General features: G+C 40.0%; 1 protein-coding gene across 5 annotated transcripts in view; it reads right to left on the reverse strand.

Annotated features, from left to right (window-relative positions):
* The window catches only part of Ica1 (islet cell autoantigen 1), a 144,960-nt gene that overhangs the window by 22,174 nt on the left and 97,561 nt on the right, over window positions 1-25,225 (reverse strand). For 3 of the 5 annotated variants that reach the window (XM_071612615.1, XM_027952794.2, XM_071612630.1), the window contains exons 7-12: window positions 19,224-19,349; window positions 18,126-18,224; window positions 5,744-5,841; window positions 3,611-3,663; window positions 625-687; window positions 493-534 (exon numbers count right to left, since the gene is read on the reverse strand). In XM_071612615.1, the coding sequence (XP_071468716.1) occupies window positions 493-534; window positions 625-687; window positions 3,611-3,663; window positions 5,744-5,841; window positions 18,126-18,224; window positions 19,224-19,349 (481 nt within the window). The remainder of the gene's footprint in view (window positions 1-492; window positions 535-624; window positions 688-3,610; window positions 3,664-5,743; window positions 5,842-18,125; window positions 18,225-19,223; window positions 19,350-25,225) is intronic. The other 2 variants (XM_071612628.1, XM_071612624.1) reach the window with 1 other exon arrangement.

The raw sequence follows: 25,225 nt of genomic DNA on the forward strand, positions 1-25,225 counted from the left end.
ACCTCTCGTCCCACTGTTTCAACATCAAGAGTGCCCTGTATCAGTGACCATGAATTACCCCTTCACAAACCTGAGCTCCAATCCTGACAGTAATCCAGCAAGATTGTTGCTATCAGTTCCATTTACAAATGAGAACAACTGAGGCTTAGTAAAGAGTTTAAATATGAAGCAAATTATTTAAGGCCACACAGGCCATTTATGGTAGAACCATAATCCATATCTACATAGCCACTGTTTTCTCTGACAGTATGTGACTTTTGACATAACTTTTAGCTTTAGTAGTTTGAACATTATGAAATTAACTATAGTAACAATGGCAGCTCCGCACAAACTAATATGTGTTTGGGCATATTTAAGATCATTTATAAAGACTGTCACCTAAAAATTTTTGCTTTGGAGTGCATAAAAAGATAAATATTATATTTTCTTGCATATAAAAAAGGAACTAAAACTTAAACAAATCACAGCCTCAAAGAACTGCATAAATCTTACCACCTTCCTCAGGTTTCATGTCTAATAATTCATCCAGAGGTCCTTCAGAGAAGGGGAAAGAAAAATTATGAGTTAGTGTCATTTTATAAGGAGTCTGAGTAAAATGATTGCATTTTCCTTAATCTAGATTACCTGAACATGCATTATGTGTGGAGCTTTTGTCTAAGGCAGATAAAATACTTTTTCCTTCTTCACCTGTAAGCAAACATATGCAACTGGTCATCACCAACTCAGAATGGTATGTGCATGCATGGACGACAGCAGTATTGGCAAATGCACAGCTTCAGGAAGAAATAGCACCCATAAAGTCACTCATGTAGAAGCAGGGGTCCTCAGATTATGTTTTATTTCAGTTGTTGGCTCTCAATGAATGTAGAATTAATCCTAAACCTCTGCTTTGTTTGGTGGATAACCCTCAAAATGATATGACACAGGCCTAACAATTCTCCTTCCATGGACAAATGTGTGACTTAAGTTAACTGGCTGTTACTTGATGCTGCCAATGAACTTTTGCCACATGGGCCTGGATAAGATAAAAAGGCAGATTGTTAAGCGAAAGAAGCCCATTTGAAAAGGCTGCACATTGTATAAGTTCCACAATATGACATTCTGGAAAAGTCAAAACATAAGAGACACTAAAAAGGTCAGTGGTTGCCAAGAGCATGGCAGAGGGTGAGATGAATGGGTGGAACATAGGATTTTTAGATCAGTGACAATATTTTGTATAATACTGTAAGGGTATATACATGTCCTTTTATGTTTTTAATATCCATAAAGTGTAAAACAGTGTGGAGTTATTGATTATAACAAACACTTCTTTGGTGTAGGACTTCGACAGTTGGAGAAGCTCTGCTTATGTAGGGGCAGGGGCAAATGGGAAATCTCTGTACTTTGTGTTCAATTTTGCTGTGACCCCAAAACTGCTCTAAACAATAAATTGTGTGTATGTGTGTGTGCCCGTGCACATGCAATAGAACCACCTTAGAACTCAGTTTGCTCATATGTTCATTAGACTTTCTGCAGGTCACAAAATACAAGGCAGATGCCACTTCATTATAATGAATTCCATCCTGTGTATATATAAACAAGGTGACAGACATTTGCAGTCTCAAAATATTATGCAAATACCACATGCAATTATACTGTACAAGGAATAAGAAGATTTGCATATTCTATATTTGCATATTATATATTCATACAATATGTATAGCCACATATTGTATGAATACATAATTTGTATAGATTTTTAACTTGCATACAAATATAATAAACTGGAGTTACAGTTTACCACAGAACTAAGTTTATCCTATTCTATGACCTCCAGTCCCACAATATTAATAATGCATGCTGTAGGTCCACTGAGGGTCACTGAGGCTGGAAAGCTTGGATCGATACAGACAGAGAGCCCTTTCACGGCCAGGGAGGTCAAGCCCAGCCTCTCCACCATTTGCTGCCCCCTCTCAGGCTCTAGAGTATCATTCTTCTGACCTTTGCATGGTCCTTCCTGGAGCATAGCCTCTGCCTGGGCTGTTTCTTTTGCTTTGACAAGTCTTGCAATCGTAGTTGGCTTTGGTGTGTCCCTGATCCCCTCAAATAGGTGAGGCAACTTTGTCATGTGCCCAGAGCCCTGCAGTTTTCCTTTGTAGCTCTTACCGAAGTTGTAGTTGCCCAGTTGTGTGAATATTAGGCTACCATCTGCTTCCCCTTTTGACTGTAAGCCCCGTCCTGGAGGGGCCTGATTATGTGTGGTACACCACGGTCTGCCTGGAGCCCAGTGCTGTGTCTGGCACAGAGGCAGATCCCCATACACAGCTGCCATACAAACAAAGCAGTCTGTGAGTTCTGAATATGTGAAGGCTCACACGCACGAGCAGATGACAGGAAGCCAAGCACTGGAGACCAACAGTGGGCTGCCCTTATTTTTTATTTTCTTTCTTTCTTTTTTTAAAAAATCTGTTGAAAGGCAGATAGGAGACAAGCAAATGAAGGTGTGAAGTGGGGAAGACAAATGTAGCTGAGGCAAGTGATTGGAAAACTTGAAGGAAGAGAGAAGAGAGAGGATGAAGGAGAAGAATGAAACAGAGGGAAAGTTCTAGAATCTGCTTTGCCACCTCCTGGATAGGCTGCCATAGCACAGGGTCAGGTGATTTCAGTTCTCTTCATAAAACTTGTACAACCTTCCCCTGTAGCTCTGAGGCTTTTGAGTCCCTGTTTTAAGGCTCAGAATTATATCACCTTAGTTCTACTGTGATTTCCCCTCTATGCCTTCATGAGGTGAAGAGCCAACGAAGGCTGGCAGTAATGTAGGAGACAGAAGAAGCTGGAGGCTTTTTTCTGTTCATGGTGTCACCTCCCAAAGCTCTGACGCTGTTCCCTAACCCAAGGGAGCTGGTGCCACTCACAACAGGCAGCCTGAAGACCTGCCTAACAGAGCAGAGTTGGGGCTCTCACTATCTATCCCTAATAACGGCCAACACCCACATACAAATCACGGGGGACTGGGGGACTAAACCCTCCCCCTGTAGTAATGTGACCTTGCTAAAACTATCTCTGCACCCACACGACAGTTTGAACAAGCAAAGGCAATATCATAATCATACTGTCTTCTATGGAAAGAGAGAGCTTTCTGCTAGGCCCACTTGTGGTTACAGAAGGGCTGCTGTTGGAGAGACCAAGGATACTATTTTCAGGTTCAAAATATACATTGTCTCTCAGTAATGCCATGGGGGTTGATTGACACCGTTGATATTTAAACATTTAAAACTAAAACTGCACTGGGTGCCATGGCACAGGCCTGTAAGCCTAGCAACCCAGGCAGCTGAGATGGGAGGATGACAAGTTCAAGGCCAGCCTCAGTAACTTAGCCAGGTCCTGTCTCAAAATAAACAAAAAGGACTGGGGAACGTAACTCAGTGGTAAAGTACCCCTGGGTTCAATCCCAAGCATTCCCCAGCCAAAAAAAAATCCTGAAATGGCAGGAAGCAAATCCATGTAGTCTTTTCTCAATTGGAAATGAAGAAAGGCCTAGAGGGAGTTCCCCAAAAACCCCAAAAACTGAGTTGGCTGTTGAGCATTAAGTAGTGTTTGAGAACAATTCTAAATGAAAATCAATACTTACTCTTAAAACTGCAGGATTCCTTGTGTTGGTTTTCATCTTCTAATGAAATTAACCTTAAAATTTAAAAAAAAAAAAGTTGTTTTTTTTCAGTCATCAAGTCTGGCAAATATTATAGTTATGATACAGCCAGATTTTCAGTACAATATCTTTTACCTCAATTATAACCATACACACACACATACAGACACACATATACACACATACATAGTCATTTATATGCTATATATTTTCTAAAGGAGAAATAAATTTTGCTAGCTTTGTTTTCCATTCTGTAACATCTTAATTTATGAGTTTGGTTTCCTAATAAGGCACATTTTCTGTAAATATCTAGATGGGTAATTAGGGATGACTAAGAGAGATACATACAATTATTACTTTTAAAACACAGTTAAAACAAAACAACAACAACAACAACAAAACTGATGGCCAAGCAGTGGTTTATTCTGATTCCTGGTGTTATGAAGAGGTCACCTCAGGAGATTAGCCAGACCACAGAAGGCTCACAACAGCACCACTCTAAATCCAGGTGGACAGGCAACTACTCAAACTCTTCCAGTGTCTTTAAGGACAGACACATTACAGTCCTGAGACCATTTTGGTTCCTCCAAATGATCCTCTTAGCACTGTGGTTCACTTTTACCTGCTATTTCTGAAAAAAATTCTTATTAAATTTCCAATCATTTTTGAGAAACCTGAAAGTAATTAAAATGAATAAAAAAAATCCTAGGTAGTAGTTCTATTCTGAATAATGGCTAGTGCTTTATTTTTATTGCATTAACTTATATGGAGAAAAGAAAGTGCTGAGACTTGCTCTGGGCTCTGTCTTTTACTCCACAAGGGGCAGAGGGCAGTCCCTTAACCTCTTTCAGCCTCACCTCCCTCCTATACACACCAGGGAAAGGCCTACCTGGAGGATTAGTATGAGAATGAGCAACAAATAAAGCAGCTAGCACTGTGCCTAGCATGTAGTAGGTGCTCACCAAATAGTAGCTACCATTATTACCTTACCAGGAATAGATTTCGTCTAAAATGTCAATTGGACTAATCTAGATCATATTCTACATCTGTTTGATGATGAAAAGTTGAAATTTGTCTTTATTTTGCACCTCAGAAATTTTCTAGTATTTGTTTTGAAATTAAAAAGAGCTAATATTGACAGCAATTATTTTTTTTTCTTTTTTTTTACAAGGACAGCAAATAATTCTATAGGATACAAAAATATGTTTGAAATCATATTCAGAGATGGAGTAAAAAATATAATCCCATTTTGCCCTAAAGTTGTCACCTAAATCGTGTGTGTGTGTGTGTATGTGTGTGTGTGTGTGTGTGTATGTGTGTGTAAGGAATAGTGGATAGAGGCAATGTCATCTACTTAGCTTTCCTGGGTCAGCCAGTTCAGAGATTAACTACATTCCTGCAGGCTACTATATCTCCATAGAAAATGACATGGAGTCACATCTAAACCTCCTCACTGTGTGGGATCAGGAACCATGTGCCACCTATGTTGAAAAGTTCATCTGGGTATTTATAACAACAGGCGGCGCCTTGCTTGTAAAGAGGTAATAGATGGGATGGGCCCTCACTTCCTGCACAGGAAGCTGCTCTCCGCTTCACAGAGGAGAAAACTGAAAGTTTGAGCAGTGAAAACAAAATGTCCCAACCCAACACTTTTGTAGGGCAATGCTATGTGCATTCCTAAGGCAATCTCCTACATCATCAGCTTCAATGGGAGAAAAGCCATGGGGCCCCAGGCAGTGTGTGTGGGGTGTCCCCATCACAGCATCTTGTGAACAGTGGTGACCATGGGACCAGATAGGATACAGAAGCCAGAAAGATCATGAAGCTGAGGCTGAGGCCACAAGACAGGGAGCCAGACAGTATGTGGACATTTGCTCTTTCTTGTCCCAATCAACTCCTTACAAGTGTGCCCCTTCTGAGGACCCCAGAAATGGGTCTCTAAATGGGACAAATGAGGCAGGTCTAGCAGGAACTTGGGCTGAGGGAGCTGGGCCTCCAGGTAAAGCAGTGAGGAAGCTACATGGCTGAGACCCCGTCAGGACTGTGTGGACAAGACTGTGTCGCCCACACCGTGGGAAGAAAGGCCTCAGGAGACGGAGGGCTGACTTGACTTACTGACTCGGCTCCTGCTCTGCTGCTTCTGTGCTTTCCTGCTGGGCCATCTTCTTCTTTTCTTCTTTCTCAACTAGTTTTTTCATAGGGTCTTGTAAGCTCTGGATCACGAGCCATAGAAAAAGACAAAGAAAGAGAGGGGGAAGAAAAAAGAAGAAAGGAAAAAAGAACAAAAAGTCATCAATAGAAACCAATTGCCATTGGTCCCCGAGACCCCACATTTGAATCACAGGTACTGAGAGGTTACCATGAACCAGTCAAGTGGACAGAAATGAAATTTTATATGGCAAAGTAACAATATTTCCAGGCCCATGCAAGCAATTTTAAAGGAGAGTTGATTTGCCACTAGATTCATGTTTTCCCTTTTGTGATAAGTTATTCAAAAGAAGGCCTTTTGGCTATTGCTAACTTTATTTTCCAACTTCGACATGCAGCTAAGATAAACATTCTGTTCTCCTTCAGCCCACACACTGACAGAGTCGAAACTTCCTCTACCACTGCCACCAAAGATGAGACAACTTCATTTTATTTTTAATTTTGTTTGCTATTTTGTAATCTAAAAACTGTGTTAAAAATAGAGAAAACAAAACCTTTTTTTAAAAAAACCCCAAAATAGTGTCTAAACATATTCTGACAACTTAACTCCCACAAATGGACAGAGCAGGTGGGCCCAGATCTTTGTAGATTAAATGGGTGAGTTTTTTTTTTCACATCATTTGTCAAAGTTACTGTTTTCAAGGTTCATTAAATATTTAAGGAACGATTCTTTTTTTTTTTTTAAAGCAAGGGCCCACAAATTGTATACTAGTGACAAAGGAGTGGGAAAGAAAAAGCAAAACATTTCTTTAACAACGGAGTAATGACTTATACAAAAAGATCTCTATTTCTGGCCTTAATTAAAATACAGACCTATGAATACAAAAGAAACATCTCGAGATGCCTAGCCTTCTTACATTCCTAGAATATAATGTCCTAATTCTTTGGGCCTTCACCTCTCTTGTTTTTCTCCTTCCTATGGTTCACATCTCCAGTGTGACAATCACAGAAGGTTCAGGCAAGTTTCACAGCCAATGCGGATGAATTAGTAATGGCTGACAGGAAGCCTGGGTGAAGAGGCTTCTAAGGCTGTGTCCAGGCAGAGCAGAGCTGTGACTGATTCTGGAGTCTGCCATGGACACCAGATGGATGTTGGTGTTATATCCTGCTAACTGCCAGCTCTGTTTTATGCCCTGTACAGAGAAATTTTCTCCAAACACTCAAGCCTTCCTGTTAACCCTTATCTGCAAGAACTTACAATAGTTCCTAATTTATTTTTACTTCTAATCTAAAAATCTCTGCCTGATTTTAAAGATCTTCTAAAATGTGACCCTATCTTCCTCTCTCAGCTGGAACCCCACTATCCACACTCTCCAACCCAATTCCAGATTTCCATTTGATTAGTCCTGTCTCCTCCTGTCACCACAGTAGGCTGGTTTCTCCCTTACTATTTTTGTTCCTCTTCGGGTCTCCTCCCTCAAAAGTCCTATGAGTCTTTTCAAAGCCCAGATCGATTACTACTATTTTCCATAAAGCTTCACTAAGCATGCCAAATTCAAGAGTCCTTCTGATTCCAAACTGCATTTACTGTCTTATTAATACTTGACCGTATCTATCTTGTATTGTTTACTCTTAAAATATTTTTTTAAATTAGAAAAATAATAAAACCATATGCAAAAAGTTTGAAAAATATAGAAAATAAAAATTACTCATATTTCATTCCTTTAAAATGATGAGTTGTTATTTTTTAGACATTTCCTTTGTTTTTTTGTACTCATCCTACTTAGATATTGGAATCACTGTTATCTATATATTTTGTAGAGGAGTAGAGGTTTATTATGTTTATTATGGTGGAGAATGTAAGATGATTATATCTCTCTGCATTTATTCACCTATATTGTAACATAGGATCAAGGTTTTCTGAGCATTTGTCCTCTGATTGGAGTTCTGAAGCATTTTCTTGCATAATGACCATCTATAAGGCATCACTATCATTTTTAATGATGCCCTCCTTCTGGACATTTAAATTAGCACATCCATTCAACAGCTGGTTGGTGAGCACCTACCAAGTGCCAGGTGCTGTTCTGGATGTACTAGTGAAGACAGAATTCTCAGCTAGTAATAGGCGTAGGCAGATAATTAAAAGAGAGGACTAGAAAGTGACTGGATCATTACTTCAGGGAGCAGGGTTGTTCTCTCTTGGAAGAGACATTTCAACTGAGAGCTAAATGACAAGGAGACAGTCCTGTGCAGCTCAGGGATAAGAGAGGGCCCCCAATGCAAAGGTCCAAAGGTGGGAATGGCTTAGCTTGTTTAAGGAACAAAAAGGCTGCCTCTGGGGTTGTGATGTAGTTGGCAAGGGTACAAGTGTTATGAGACCAGGATGAAGAGGCCGGCAGGGTCACACAGCGAGACATTCCTTTACTCAGAGTCATCAATATTTAACATTTGCCCCATTCGTTTCATCATATTCTTCTGCTCGATGTGTCTCTCTATAAAGAATAACTAAATGCAACCCATGATCCTTTGCTGCAGCCTGGACCAGAGGGAAAAATACTACAAAGGACAGTGTTGGAACAAATAAGACTGTGAGTATGATCTGCAGTCTAGACGGTCATGATTTTTTTTATCTACTCCAGCATCAGGTAAAAGTGGGGTGTGTGTGTGTGTGCGTGTATGTGTGTGTGCGCGCGCGTGCACACGCATTCTGGAAATGTGCAGTTGCAGGAGTTCATCAGACGTCAAGGACGCGCTCTTTTCAATAGATCTGCCAATCACAGCATTTTATTCACACACACATACACCCTTTACAGCAGTTTTATTCCCCACAGAATGGTCCAACTCTGGTCACAGTGAATCCAGGAATATTTTCAGCCAAGGTTCTGATGCCTCCCAGGACTCACTTTCAGATTCTGTGACACTTGCCCAGGCCTCCTGGTTTGCTCAATTATCTTCTCATTGTGTTTCCTTTTTATCAATCAACGCTAGGCAGGGCCAGGACATGTCTGCCTCAGCCGGCTGCTTCGAGCTGCCACAGCCCTTGCTTAAACCCCTGAGATGCCCTTGACAGCTCCACGGTTATCATCCCTTCTGTCTCTAGCCTGACCTCCCCTCCTGACCACACTTGAGCAGCTCTCAGACAATCCCTTTGTAATGTAAACCACTCATTCCTTCTTTTCAACCCCTTCCCCTGTTGGGCCATTAGCAGGGACTCAATTGTTGGCTCCCTGTCACCACAATCACAGTTAAGACACTATTGTGCTTCCCCAGCAGAATGGCTGCAGTTCCAATTGCTACTTTAATTTATTATTAATAATTCCTGTGACAATTGTGCCTCTCCTCCTACTCACCATTGTCCCTATAACAATTTGGCTTCTGAAGTTTGAGAGAGGTGCTAAATATATACTTGTTGGTTGATTAATTAATGTGCAAAAGGTTAAATGAAAAAAAAATTAGTTCTCTTTAGCTAGGATATGTAAAGACTCAGGGGAATAATATGAAAAGTTTATAAAACCACAAGCAAAATTATTATGAGCATGTGAGCTTGTTTATTAAATATTAGAATTTTGAACCAAGGGACTCTTTTGTGCGCCCACGTCAGCTTAACCAAAATATAGATCACAAACCCCAGAATTTGGATATTTTTAAGGTGTATAAGTGAATAATGTATAGCATGTTCACAAAATTGTACAATGGTCACCATAATCAATTTTAGAACATTTTCTCTTTTTAAAGTCTTCACCATACTAATATTAATGGAAATATTTATTGTTATTATAGTAAAAGCAGATAATATATCGGGAAATATCTAATATAGGAGAAGTACTTGTTTTAAAATTTGATATTTTGCAAATCATCTGTATCATTTTTTATAATTTCCATTTTTCTGTCAAAATGTTTAATTTTAGAACATTTTCAAAGGGCATCTCTTGAGGGAGTTTTCAGATCAAGCTAAGCTAAATGCTGTTCTATAGAGCAAGGAATAAAGTAACACCACATATGGAACTTGTTTCTCTCTAAAGATGGTACACATTGAAGATATAAAGAGGCTAAGTTAGGGAACTCGGAAAGATCATGGAGGACAGATCAAATCATGTCCCTTCCCCTCCCCGCAAATTAGTTCCTGGGTGTGACTGTTAGATTTGTAGGGCGCATGAATCCTCTCCCTAGTTTGACTACAAAGCCTCAACCTGGGTGAGAGGGTTGAGGTGAATCGTCAGATCAGTTTGAAGTCCGCCGCTCAGCTGAAAACATTTAACTCAACAGCGTTCGTGGAAGTCAGGGGTGACAGCATTTTTCATGTGACATGAACACCTGCTCAGGCCTAGTGAGGGAAAGAGGTGTGGCAGGCTGCATGAGGATGGGGCGGCATCCGATGGAACTGTTTCCAAACGCTGGCTGAAGAAGCCACGTCTGAATACACGTCCAGAAATGAGAACTCCATTGTCTCTAAACCCCCAACCCCCTCAGTCCATCATTAAAACCGCTTGTGAAAATCACTGGTATTAGCAGCACACAACATCATACAAGACAGAAAGCTTCTTTGCAGAGGAAAGAATGTTCTAAGAATAAGTAACTTGCTCTGTTAGGGCTGCCCCAACATGCTAATAGTTTCCATCAAGGCTTAAATGGCTTTGGAAAGCACACACACAATATGTAAGACCATCATGGCAGAGGAAATAAGCAGACCCAGCTTGCAAAAGCGTCTTGGAAAGGAAACAGCTTAATAGAATAATGGGAGTTACTACTTCCTGTATTAGGAAAATAAAAGCAACAACAACATTCATTTGAATGGATGCAAAACTACTGAGCAAAACAAATTTCCCAGACAAAAGAAGAGCAGCCAGTTCTAATAATCTAAATTTAAAGTCTCACTTAGAGGATTGAGTAGCGTTTCCTCTGATCTTTAATTATGACAACTTAATTTCCTTATTCTACTTTCCATTAATTACACTGTGTGAATAGGAAGGTGTCAAATAATTGTCAATATAAGGAAATAAAAGTATTCAGAATGGCGGGGCATGGTTAAAAGACGCTGAACACAGCTGGGTGTGTGTATGTTTATATAATTTGTAGCACATGAGAAATGAAAAGCAGGGGCCATCATGTGGATGAGCCTCGCAATTTATGGCCATTTAGCCCCTACCATGCACGCAGACACATATAAAGATATCTCACAAGAAAAGCTATTAAGCTGAGAGGTAATCTTGAATTATACTGTAGGGGGAAAATTAAATAAAATTAGAGGAAAATAATTACAATCATATAGGACATATAATCTTATTCTTTAAAATAAGATGGGGAAAAATAAGATGGAAAATTGGCAGTGGGAAGGCATCATACTGTCCTGGAAAGAGATGGTCTTTGGAAGTAGATCAAACAGGACTGGGACAAGGACATGGTCTTCACGGCTTGTGGGCCTCTGTTTACCCATCAGAACACTGGAGCATGCAAGGCCAAGTATACCTATCTTGGAATGTTTGTGAGGATGAACTGAGAGGATGCATCTACAAAGCACCACGCTCATAATAAGAATTCCAACAGCTTCCTAATCAATAATTTGTAAAGGTCTCGCAGGAGAGAGGTGTCTTCACCACTCCTGCTGTGTTAGGTGCTGCACTCCAAGTTTTACACATTACATTTAATCTTCATGAAATGTGGATAAACATTGTATTCCTGATTTCCTGACATGGAAATAGAGACTCAGATGAAATAATTTGCTTCAGGCTGTTCAACTGCCAATAGGTAGAAGTAATATTTGAATCCAGGTCTAGAAATTCTACTATTTGTTAAAAAAATGAAGAGCCAAGGATATTTATGGAGTAATTCACTTGGTATTATTTCTTTTCTTATCTTTTTTTTTTTTTGGCCATACAGGGGATTGACCCCAGGGTTGCTCCACTAGTGAGCTATGCCCCCAGTCCTTATTTTGTCAGGATCTTGCTAGCTTGCTGAGGTTGATCTTGGATTTGCCATCCTCCTTCCTCTGCCTCCCCAGTTCCTGGGATTACAGGGATTACAGGCTTGTGCCACCATGCTCCACTGAACTCTCATTTCAATGACAAATGCTGAGGAGAAGGAAAGGGTTCATTCCAAACTCTAAAAGAAGAGCCACCTGTTCCCAGGTGTCTGAGGGACTGCCATATAAATTATGCTTTTCATCTATAAGCAAACACTTCAAAGTGTTGTTTTTAATTTAAAGTTTCTGGCTGTACTATTTAAAGGTGGCACTTCTTCTTTCTCCTGCCTACCTGCCTCATAGCCAGAAGTGCTTGTGGGAAGCAGTCAGGGTGGAGAAAGTGTGAGCTTCCAGGTTCCCACATCTACCACACACTGCATGTGGCCTTGGGCAAATTCCTAGACATCTCTGAGCTCCAGTTTCCTCATTTGAAACATGAAAACAAGATCAAGTATAGCCAATGTCCCAAGGTTAATTTGAGGCTAAAATGTATGCACTTTCCATCTGACTATGTAGAACCTCACCAGTATCATTAATTAGAAAACTATCCTTGGTACATTAGAGTCATATGTATCATATGACAAACTCTCCTAGTCATTATTTCACCTCACCCTGAGCAGAGTGTCTGGCACAGAGTAACTCTCTACACAATGGTAATATTTTTTCCTTCCCCCTCAAAGAGTAAGGTGGGTGAAGGAGATGACCTAGGTTGTTGCAAGGAGAGTGAGCTACCAGCTGCCTGGGGGAAGTAATGCCAATCACCAAAAGGCAGAGATGAATCAATGGCAGGCCACACCCAGCTCAGCCACTCATTTCCGTGGTGGCCTCTGTCAGCTCTTCTATTCCCTCTTCCCCAGTGACCTGGATGCTTCCCAACTTGCTGTTTCCAATGATCTGGCCTAGAGCAGCTTGGGAAAAAAAAAAAAAAAGAAAAAGAAAAGAAAAGAAAAAAGGTTTTGCTAAATGCCTTGTAAAGTAATGACACCGAGAGAAAACTTGAAAGTCTAAAAGGATATTCTGGATGCTCGCCATGAGTAATTGCCTTGTTGGGACTGGTAACTAAAATAGCATTGCAGGGATATTTACCCAATTTTCATAAAAACTATTATGGCTTTATTTTCAAAGCAAGTAACTACAGAGCCATGTGGCCTGTCGGTAAATGTTCAAATGATTAACTGAGAAATGTGGAGGTGGGTGGAAGAAGGCTGCTAGGCATATGAATTTGAGAAAAACAAAATTTAGAAAAGGATGTTTTTTCAAATTGGGAACACTAAAAACATTTTGGTCTTCAGGATGACATCCTACATCACAGTGCTGAGACTTACACCCTGAGAAAGAGAAAAAAGGAAACTTTGGCACATCTGTTTCAACGGTTATTTTTGAACAGGCTCAGAGATTTGTTTTCAAATTCAGGTTTCCTTAAAGCCTTGGCACAGATCAAGAGCCAGTTGCAAAAGCCAAATTGCATGTTTTAGAATTAGCCCTGTTACAAAAAAGGCAAGCCCTCCTGCCTTGCTGGCTTGCAGGCCTGCCCAGCCCTCTCCTAGCCCTGGTGGGAGTTCTGTGAGCTAGACCAAGGCCTGCAGGGCTGAAGGACAGGTTTGAGAATGGAGCTGCCAGAGTGTCTGTGGGAGCCAGGGAGGGAGTGGGTTGGGTTACCCTGAGGCAAGGTCTGGGGAGACCTCTTATCGTGCTGCCAGTCACGGGCTTGCCTGTGAAGCTTACTACAAAACTAACAATCTAGAATGAAAACAGTGAGGATAAAAGTAACTTAAGCTGAGCTACTGAACCTAGCAACCTCAATACGCCTTCCTGTGTGGATGCTCTCAATGGCTGACTTCTGGATCCACTACAGAATTCTTGGCAAGTTCATGCCCCTTACCACTCCCAGTTGTGCTACTGGAACTTTCGCCACTGTGACCACCACCCTTGCCACCACCACCATCACTACCCACCATCACCATTATTTCCTCCACCACCAGTGCCACCATCACACCAGCTCTACCACCATCTCCACCATCATCATACAGCTGGGCAGTGGCAGAGCTGGACTCAAAACCAGGTCTGGCAGCTTGTGCTTTTACAAACTTTTCTTTATCACATGAGCAGAGAACGAACGTAAAGAGGAGAGTAAAAACCTGGTGTTTCTTCTAAAAATACAGGGGGTGGAGCATGTCACAGGATATACTTCACTACTGACCATTTTTATTAAACACAGGCACTAGAGGACATGCCTTCCCCTGAGTTAGCCCTGGAAGAGTGTCCACTGGGCAGCAAAGGGCCCAGTCCTCATTCTTCTGTGAAGATGCCCACCTCACTCATTGCCAGGATGCTAGAGAGAGAGAGGAGGAAACCATCATTGACACAAACAGAATTTTAGATTTTTCAGGGAAAAGACACTTGACTTCCAAGGGGCTTTTTTTTTTTTTCTTTTTTCTTTTTCAGCTGATGCCCTTTTGGGGTCCATGGAGAAATGAGTAAGTAAATAAGATCCTAGAAGGAGGGAGTGAACAGAACCACATCTGAGGGTTGGCAATTTAAGACAGGCTTCTGCCTTCCTAATAAGACAGGATTTCATTTAGTTTTTTAAAAATGCTTTACACTCAGTCTCAATTACTTTTCCCAAAGAAGGGGCAATGCTTTCAAGATCTGGCAAGTAACATATTCCATTCATGTCCTCAGGACTTGGTAATTTCTGCCATGTGAAGACAGACATTCCCAGATGATCTGGAATCAGTGTAAAATTCATACACTAATGATAATGCATGCAAAATGTGCATGTTTAGCAGCATGTTAATGAATGAAAAAGTGTTGTCTGAAAATAAGTTGAGGGAATTGTTTCTTTTACTAGAAACTACTTAGAAGATAGTCTCTTTAAATCTGAGCTGTTTACAATTATTAGATTTAAAAACTTTTTTTTTGTAATTTTAAATTTCAAAGCTAACTTTTCTATAAAGTTAAAATGCCACAAAAGTTATTATTTATTAATTATAAAATTAAAATATGAAGGAATATGCTAATAAAGGTAGAATCAATATAATTACATCAGGCCTGGGTAAAAAGCAATAGCTGTTTTCACATAAAACATCACCACAAAAATGTCCTAAGAGTCACTTGGTTATTTTTCAAGTTGTATGAGGTGGAGACTCAATTCACTCTTATAATAAAATTAGCTTTAAAGAAGTTACTATATATTTCTTAGAGGAAGATTCACTTGAAGTGAAACTTTGAACTTCTTAGGGTACAAATTTTATCCCTGCAATACTGCAGCAAGAGTCTTCCCTCCAAACAGGATGCACCAAGTGTTTAACACATTAATTATCATCCTTCATCAAGCATAAAACTAACAGTCAGGAAATACAGCTGCAATGGCACAATTACCAACACACTCAGAATACACCCTGAAGCAAAGAAAACAAATGGCTTGCTTTTCATTAACAGAGCTTGGCAAGCCTCTCCAAAGACAATGTTTTCTTTCCAGTCAGAGTCCCAAAAGGCATTTAAGGGGCTATTTGCTTAGGTAAACCCAGAGAACAAATTAATCGTGAAAACGTTTATTTAAATTTCAAAATAGCCATTATCAACATAAGGTACCATTCAAAAAATATACATGTTAAAAGATGAATTGATAAAATAAAAATCTGATAATATAGGACACGTATTTAAAAAAAAACAGTGGTTTAAGAGGGTTGAGAAGTCAATATCCTCAGACTTGATCATTTTACATAAGGTATTTATGGTTTTTGTTTCCATGTTTTGTGGCAGATAATTTGATATACATGTGCCTCTATCTATAAAATAATGAGACATGTACAACAGGATTCAATTGTGTTTTTCAGATTTTCATCCAATGAAATAATTAGCTATCAGCTTGAGATTCTAATATGTCATCACTGAAAGCGAAGATGAATAATATTCTATAGAGATAGTAAAAGAACTGTTTATTTGGTTGGTTTCTGGACACTTATTTTTTTTTATTTTTATTTATTTATTTTGAGTACTGGGGATTGAACTCAGGGGCACTGGACCACTGAGCCACATCCCTGGCCCTATTTTGTATTTTATTTAGAGACAGTGTCTCACCGAGTTGCTTAGAGCCTCACTTTTGCTGAGGTGGGCTTTGAACTCGTGATCCTCCTGCCTCACACTCCTGAGCCACTGGGATTACAGGAGTGCACCACCATGCCTGGAGACACTTATTCTTTTTTTTTTTTTTTTTAACATTTATTTTTTAGGTGTAGATGGGACACAACACAATGCCTGTATTTTTATGTGGTGCTAAGGATCGAACCCGGGTCCCGCCCATGCTAGGCGAGCGCTCTACCGCTGAGCCACAATCCCAGCCCGACACTTATTCTTAATATTATTATAACATCAATATACTTTAATGATATAACACTCCTCCTAATATATTATAATTAAACTATGAGCTATCACTTAAACCAAAACTTAAGGAAGGCTCTGGTGATATAAAAGGTAATGGAAACTCATCTGCCCAGAGTGGACTTATGACCTGAACCATGGCTGTCAACCTTTCCCTAAATTCTCTGCTCAGAGATCCTCTGATGCAATCAGGTTGGTCCTCTCTGTGGGATAAAGAGCTGTGTTTTCCTCAGCACAGAAAGCCAAGGATATACATGTGGGTTTTTTCATTCATGTAACAGCCTCAATCTCATGAATTTATGTTGTGCTTCATATGCAACTAACTCAAATATGAAGTTCGTTGTAATTGTGTTTAGGGTAGGCACTATTTCATCTTACAGTTGGTCAATTTATGTTATGTACAGTTGACTTTCAAAAGGCAAATAACCCTGGGTATTGTAAATAAAATCAAATCTGATTCCTCAATATGCCTTATGGAAGAGTGATCCACGGGATTCTGCTCAGGCCTGTGTAAGAACTGCGAATGGCATGAGTTATCATTTTGACCCATCTGCCTTGGGGTGGATGGCTACTTTCTGAGGTGCTGAAAGCAGCAGTATATTACAGAGAAGAAACACAGCCTTACCAACAACAGCAACATTGCCAGAGTAAAGACATCTGCTGCCTAACTGTGTGCAAAAAATTTGGCTATACAAGAGAGGATACATAAAATCTTTTGGTTCTCATCAGTGAGACACGGTGGTGATCCCAGCTACTCAGGAAGATGAGGCAGGAGGATTGCAAGTTTAAGGTCAGCCTCAGCAATTTAGTGAGACCCTGTTTCAAAATATAAAGAGGACTGGCAATGTAGCTCAGTGGTAGAATGCCCCTGGGTTGTTCATTCCCTAATAACACACACACACACACACACACACACACACACACAAATGTTTCCCCTTTACATACTTATAGTTCACAGAGCCAAACAGAGCATATTCTGAATGTAATTACCACGCAGCACGTCAGCACCAATGAAAGGGTGAGGGGGGAGTAGGCGTCCTGTCTAGAGTCAGGTCAGGTATATCACACTAAGTAGACTTTCTTGGGTTCCTCTTCCTGGGACCTTCATTTTAAGGGCAGGTCTTAAAGTGTTTCTGTTTCAGTACTTCAATAGATTCGGATACACTATAAACATCTCAAAATCAATGAAGCATTTTAAGAAAAAGCAGCTTTTTAATGTTTTGATGTTACGGCAAGCAAGGTGATAAGACACAAATTGCCTAAAAAATTAGAAGCAAGGCAATTTCAAGGTAAACTTTTCTTTCAAAGATATGATCTAGTAACAAAGCACCCACTACTCTCTTACCATTCTTAAAATCCTTTTGGAACCAAAATGCTTCCTTACCTTGATATGCATTCATCTCTAGTATCCATTAGAGAGAAAAACAATTCCGATTCAGTTTCAATACTAAGAATCAGACAGTGTGCATGCATTCCTTCTGAATTGAGACGATCTTGTGTCTATTGTTGCTTTTTCAGTTAGAAAAATTTACCAGTCTTATGGAAAAATCCAATTCTACATTGGATGGCACTCTCAGAATTAAAAAAGGTATTTTTCAGAAGAAGGAAAAAAAGATATACCTTCTGAAGTGAGCAGATTTGAATTTAATAATTAAAAAGTAGGACTGGTGGGGGGTGTGTGGCTTATGGCAGAGCACTTGCTTAGCTTGTGAGAGGCTCTGGGTTCAATTCCCAGCACCATAAAATCAAATAAAGAAGAAGTAATTGAGTTTCCCACAAGTCACCTCCCAGTCATGTGAGTCCCAAGGTTCATTATGTTTTAGGACTGCAGTGGGCTATCATGGTACTAACTACAGATATGGTAAAATAGACTCTGCCAGGGACCACAGTTCTCTTTAACACTTGGGGTCTTTGAATAATAAACCTCACTGTAATGGACATTGCTGGTAATATAAGCAAAACTTGATTTTTCATAAGACTCTCTGGTGGTCTGTTCAGTTTTCCTACCTTCAGTGTAGTGAATTCATAGGGCTGATAACCTTTGAAGCTCTCATGGATGGCTGCCATAGTATGGGAAGTTTTCTCCCAAAAATGAAGCAGAGTGGTCTGTCAAGAGAGATGGTAAAGCTATTAATATTTCGAATGTGCAGTTCCAGTCCTGTGCCCCAGAGAAGTGTGCCATCTGTCACTTTCAAGGTCCTCTAAGATGTGATTCTGATGCTTTTCTACACTGAGTTTCCCACTCTGCCCTGGGACACCTTGCATTTCAGCCAAAGTAAATGCATCCCTGGCTTCTGTCGCTCCCACCACCTGGGACCCTCTCTCTCCATTCTCTTTCTCATTCAATCTGTCCTCCAAAAGCCAGGGCTGGTCATGAATCTATTTTTGGGATCCCTCAAATGACTGGATTGCTCCCTCTTCAAACCCTCTTTGGCTTTTAGAACTATTTTGTTTAGTGTCCCCTCGTTCTGTCTTACAGGCTTAGGAATTATAGTCAGACCTTACTCTCTCCACTTTTCTTCTTAAACTTTGAGTTCCTTGAGGACAAGGAACCTGGTCTTATTAATTTTATATTCCCTATAACACTCAGCATTCAGTCTCTCACACTCAGTTGGTGTCTACAGCACTGATGATAGACACAGATGCTATTCTGAAGGAACTCAGAGGCTATGAGGAGAGACAAAAGCAAGTATGTTGAATTATGACAACCTAAGGAGGAAAGAAGGCCATGAGACATAGAAAGGACAGGGCAAAGGGAGACCAGAGGAGGCTTACTGAAGAACTTGACATTTGGTCCAGTACTTTGAAAAGAACAGAATTTGGAATGGCAAAGATGGAGGGGAAAGGTGCTCTAGGCGGAAAGGACTCCCCAAGTCAATGCAGGGAAGGCGAAAATACAGTGTATGTACAAGGGAACAGCTATTATTGTACATGGTTTGGTTAAACCGTGAGATGCTAGGAAGGCAGAGGTGTTAGAAGTAAATTACGAGAAAGGCTTTCAGAACTTACTAATTCTTAAACCATATTTTGAGCTCTAACATCATTTTTCTATTGTCTTAGCCTCATGCCACTCTTTGTTCATTGAGACAGACATCACTTTGTTACCTGGTATGTTGCTAGCATGTGAGACAAGAGGTTGCATCTGCTTGCTCCAAGAAGATCCACTTTTTGACACACATCCATCTTCAATTTGTCAAAATTTTTTTTTGCAAGGCGTACTTGTGTCTGTACCTATGAAAGTAAAAGGACATCTCTGAACCACTCAGACCCTCAAATAGTTAAAATTTGCAGGTGACAAAAGACCAATAGCAGGGCTTCTCTTTTATACAAGAATATGCCTTTGAACATTCCAGACAAATGAAAAGATCCTACAACATCCATTCTTTACTTCCAAAGGCCCAAATGAGAGTACTGAACATTATAATTTTACAGCCGACTTATCATTCTTATTACGATTTTCTTAGTCTAGTGTTAAAATTTATGCCTTCTCAAGGCATTTACAAACTAATCACAGGGGGAGAAGTCCAAGGTGGCTAGGAAATAGCCCTATGGTTTTCCCATAGTACTTGGAAGCTGGGTTCCCATACATTCTTCTCTCAGCTTTCCCCAATGATAATATCTCACACAACACTTGTTAGAATAAAAGAAATTGTCACTGATACAATACTATTTACTAATTTATAGACTTTATTTGGACTTCACCTGTTTTTCCATGAATGTTCCTCTTCTGTTTCAGGAGCCAATCTAAGATATTACACTTTTGCCACAGTTTAAAAAATTATCCTTACTGACAAACTCAATGTTTATTAATAGTAATGTACAATAACAATCTTCCACCTTTCCCTGCACCAAAGAGTAATCTGGGAGGGAGTGAAGGCCAGGAAAAGATTCACAAATGTTAATTTTCTGCATTATTTTCCAATAAAATAAAAAGCTTAAACATTTAATGCAGCTACTTGAAAAATTACAAAGTCAAAAGTTCTCCTTCCTCCAATCCAAAGTGTCAGCACATCATACTCTCACCAGGGAAAGCCAGCCAATTTTGTTTTACTGAGGTATGACTGATAAATAAGAAGCTGTAGCTATTTAATATATTCAACATGGTGAGTTAAAATATTAATTTATCTCAGGTAGTTCGTGAAGTTTAGATATAGGTGGGTAACAGAGTTGGAGGTAACACTGACTCACTGATGGTAAACCAGGTGGCATGGCCAGTATCGGTCATGCTCACCATTATACCACCTGACAAGCTGATATGAAGCAGGTACAGAGTACACACTTGTTGACAGAATGAGTAACTTTTCCAGGTCATTTCAAAGGGTTCATATTAAAGTATAATATTTGAAGTGGTTTTAGAAGTGGAATATTTGAAGTCTTTTTAAAAGTGGTGATTTTATTTTCTTAAGAAAACAAGTAGATTGTTTTTAATAGAATACAATAATTTGTGTCACTAATACAACTACCACATTCTCAGCTTATCAAAGTATAGGACATTACATAACAAGAGCAAAATTACCAATTGCTACAGCTGACTGATCACATGCATGCCAACATTATTTTATTTTGGATATTCTGACTACTTTCTCTTACTGATGAAGACAGGCTTTACCAGGGAGGTAACTTAGGAGTAGGGCTGGCATCCTGAATCAGCCTGCCTGACTCCAATGTCATGCTACTCTGCCACTCAATCAACTTATTATTCCCTGGAAAATAAAAAAGCTTAAAATTATGATTCTACCCAAAATCAAGTTTTCCCTGTAGGATTCTATGAAACTAGAAAATAAGGAAGGGGTACATTTAATACCATATCAATAGAATTAATATCCTATATGAATAGAAGCTGTATGAGCAGCTTCAATAGCTATATTAAGCATTTCCTAAGAATTCTTCTGTATTCTTTCCATAGATCTGAGAAGATCAGAAAACAGCAGCCATCAGCTCCTCTCCAACTGCCCACACCATGATCTCACACAATCCTGGTGCCCTATCATTCACTGCTGAAGCTTGCAGAGCTTACTCAGGAGCTCTGACTAAAAAGAGTTTAAAATGAGCTAAGTATCAGGGATTTTCAACCTTCCTTGAAAAGAATGGGGGTGGGGAGAGAAAGTCCGGTTCCAGAGGGGAGGAGTGGGACTGTGAAGGGGAGGGACTTTCACATGTGCATTTGTTAAACGCTCACTCACTGAGCCTCTGTCCAGTGTCAGGACTAGTGCTGGGCACTGGGGTGGCAAGAAAGGATTAGACATAAAACAAGTGGCCAAGAAATGTCTAGGAACAAATGCACCTTGCCATAAGGGACAGTATATTTTAAGGAAGACAGTTAAGTCAGCAACTGTAACACAACAGTGGAAATATAACAGCAGAGCTAAGAGTGAGGAATAGAGAATGATTAATGCTGGTAGAGTTGGGGTGGCATTGTAGGATGATGGCATTAAAGCCCCAACTAATGTCCTTCCCGTATCCCTACCCTTTTGCCTTGTAACTTTGTAGCCTCCTCCTCTATGGACTCTGGGCTTGATGGTGATTGGCTTTGGCTAGCGGGACGCTAATAAAATGTAATGAAACTGGGAGCTTGAAAAAAGCTAGCATGTTTCTACTTTCTGACTTGCTTCTCTGACAGTGCCCTGAACATAAGCCCAGCTGGCCATCTGGAGGGGTGTGAGAGATGCGTGCATGCAAGAGACATGAAAAGGAGAGCCCAGCTGTAGGGGAGCCCAGCCATTATTAACAGAGCCCCTACCTGGCCCATAGCTGACCACCAACATGGAGTGCACCCATAGGAGACCAGAACTGCCCTGCTATTCCCTAGATTTGTGAGCAATAAAAAGATGCATGCTGTTTTGAGCCACTGCATATTATGGCTGCTTACCACATGGCACTGCTATAGCCAAAAATCATGGATGTAAACAGTAAGGGAACAGACAATGAAGGCTTTGGGGATGAGGGGATATCTGTGGTGGATCCTAAAGCATGGCTAGGAGGTACTCTAAGACTTGACTACTTAAATGTGGAGATTCTAGATTTTCTAACTAAATGCAAATTAACTGGCAGGGATGTGAATTTCACTTTTTCCTGTACATTAATACAATCAGTTACTCATAAAATACTCTTTTATCCTAGGGCAAAAAAAAAAAAAACTTCACTTGTTTATAACACAAAATTCATGTATTATTATAGTTTGAAATGTGCCCTAATTAAATTTTGATTGAATTTTGAAAGGTAGTTTAAGGAACCAAGAAGACAACTTCAACACTTGACCCAGTGAGTTCTGAAAGGCCATATGTTTTGTGTGTCAACAATGATTATTAAAATACTTAATGCACTGCTGAGTTTCCAAATGCTGAGCTCTCTCCCTGCCAAACAAGGAGGATGTTTCACTGTTGGGCATTTTGAATACGGTAAAATTTGTTTAATATTTTGTGCTCCATGTCTGTTCTATAAAACACATTTCCAGCCCGCAGCCCAAGGACAAAACACCAAGGACACCACCCAGCACAGGCCACCATCAAGAGTATAATTTCATATGCCTCCAGATGCACTTAAGTGAAAAATGTTTTGATTATTATTCCTCTCAATCCCAGATAAATTATATTCAATTACATAAACATCTTGAGGAGCTCCTGGGGTTTTCAAGGCTCTTTAAAAAATTTTTTCACTCAGATAAATGTACCCTTTGTTTATTTCTTCATTTTATTTCAGCTACCTCACCTTTCTCCTCTTATTCCCCAAACTAGGAAATGACCACGCATATTAGAGCCTCTTTACTCTGGGTCTTGCCTTCCCCAGGCCACAGAAATTCAATTTACTGGAGAAAGCAGCAATGTCTTTGACTGCCAAAACTACAGGGCACTTCTCTGTACATATTCTTCCTAACCTGAAATTCTACCTCTTAGCCCCAGCTTGAACTACACAGAGGGAAGCCAAAGGTATTCATCTTCTCAGTTCCTATCCAGTGGATAAGGTCTTCGTATTACTCTACAATCAAATAATCAGAGAGTACTTTTGCATTTTCTTTAGTGCTTATTTCCTTTAAGAACAAACTAACACAAAATAATTTTATTTTTATATCTTCTTTCAGAAGATATCTCGGATCCCTCAATCCATTCATTAGGCAAATATTTACTGAGTATATTGTTTATGCTGATAGCAACGAGCACAAATGAAGATAGTCTCTGCCATCGTGGGTCTGAAAGTCCTGTGGATATTTTGATATTTGTGCAGATATCACCACAGATTAAGTGAGATGCTTAGAAGAAAAGTCATACACTCTCACAAAATGGTTGGCTAATGATTCTGACTCAATGGATGTCTTCCAAGGATATGGTGCTCAACATGTAAGCTGAAGGACTAAGCATGATTAATGATGCCAGGGAAGAGAGAGAGAGAGAGAGAGAGAGAGAGAGAGAGAGAGAGAGAGAGAGAGATCCAATGCACGGGGAGGGGGGAAGCATGTGCAAAGGCCCTAGTGGAGGAGAATAGGGCAAGTCCTAGAACTGACAGTAGGTTAATGTATCTCGGTTGCTGAGAACTACAGTAGAGTGGTATGAGATGAGGCAGGAGAGGTGGGTTGGGTCACATTCTGGAGCAGGACCTTATTGGTATGCTCCGGATTTTAGTTTTGTCCTACCTAGAAAATTATTGTAGTCTTTTATTAAGCAAGGAAAAGAGAGGATTCTGTTTTCAGTTTGAAAAGATCCCTCATTGCACTGTGGAGATGAACTGGAGGAGAGAGATGAAGGTAGATAAGGAGAGATATGAAGTCAAGGGGAAAGACGATGGTGGTTATAGACTTGGGTAGTGACGCTGGATATAGAAAAGAATTCTCTCATCTGAGAGATCTTTAGGGGGTGAAATGGGAACTGGTGATGAATTAAATGTCGGAGGTTTGGAGGAGGACTCCTATGTATCTGACATTCCAAAGCCCACCTTATTGTTGAACTTGCCTCTCCTCCAGCTGATTCTACTCATACCCATTCTTGTGGCTACCCTCAGACCACAGCCGAATTCTTGGCTTGCTTTCCCAATCAACCCTCAGCATTCCTCCCTGATGAACTTGATCTGTTCATTCCTATTTTCCTATGAGGCAGCATTCTCATTCAGAAAAAATTTAAGATCATAGGAGACACCAACTACTTCCTCTGTGGTAAGGGGCCACAAGAGAAAATCTAAGGGAGCCACTCTGAAGTCACATACAAAAAAGAAGGGCAGATATGTGGCTTCATTAAAAGAAGATCTTTGTTTGAGGCTAATGAAGCAAGTGTTCTCAATGGTCAGATAATCAAATGCCTTGCAGAATCATGCAGACGCTTTAGTGTTTTATGATATACTTAGCCACTAGTGGCAGGAGCAATTTTGATACTGTATTATGCAAAGAAGTCCGTGTGACTGTGTGTGCACCATGCATTTGGATAAGTAGTAGGTGTAGATCTTAGGAGCTACTTACAGCTCTTTATTCTGTTCTTAGAAATGTTCCTTCTCTTTAACAATGTGGTTCACGTGGGAGTTGGTAGGTGTTTTTATAGGCCACTCCCACTGACTGGCCCAGGATGGGCACCTTAACCCAAGTAGAATCAATTGAATTGAACCAAGGTTTGTTAGCTCAGTGAAAGACATCTGATCCAAGCTGGGTGAAATAGAACCCTTCCTTAGGTTATTTGAACTAGAAACTACAGAAAATAAGTCTTAATCCTTCTCTAATAGCTAATGCACTGGAGACAGTCCTGTCATTTGAGTTGGTTGTGGTGTGAAGAAAATTGATCTGTAAGAATAAAGGTGATATACAGAGGAAAATAGAGAAGAGATGGAGAAAGAGCCCTCGTAGCACACAAGTTCTTGGGTCCAATTGCCCTTCCTATGGCTACATGAGATTTCTAATAAACTCCTTCCTTTGCCTTAATGAACTCAAGATAATTCTCTGTTACATGGAACCAACATAGCACTGATCCAAGCTACTCACATTTGCATTCTTGGAAATTCATATGAGAGACCCTAAGAAGTTCTATGATAAAGATCCCCTTTTGACTTTGACTATTCCAGTATTTCTAAAAAATTTTGAACAAAGAGCCTTTTTCATATATCATATATCACCCATTATATGCCATAAATTT

This window comes from Marmota flaviventris, chromosome 1 (genome assembly GCF_047511675.1).
Source record: "Marmota flaviventris isolate mMarFla1 chromosome 1, mMarFla1.hap1, whole genome shotgun sequence".
NCBI classification, from domain to species: Eukaryota; Metazoa; Chordata; class Mammalia; order Rodentia; family Sciuridae; genus Marmota; species Marmota flaviventris.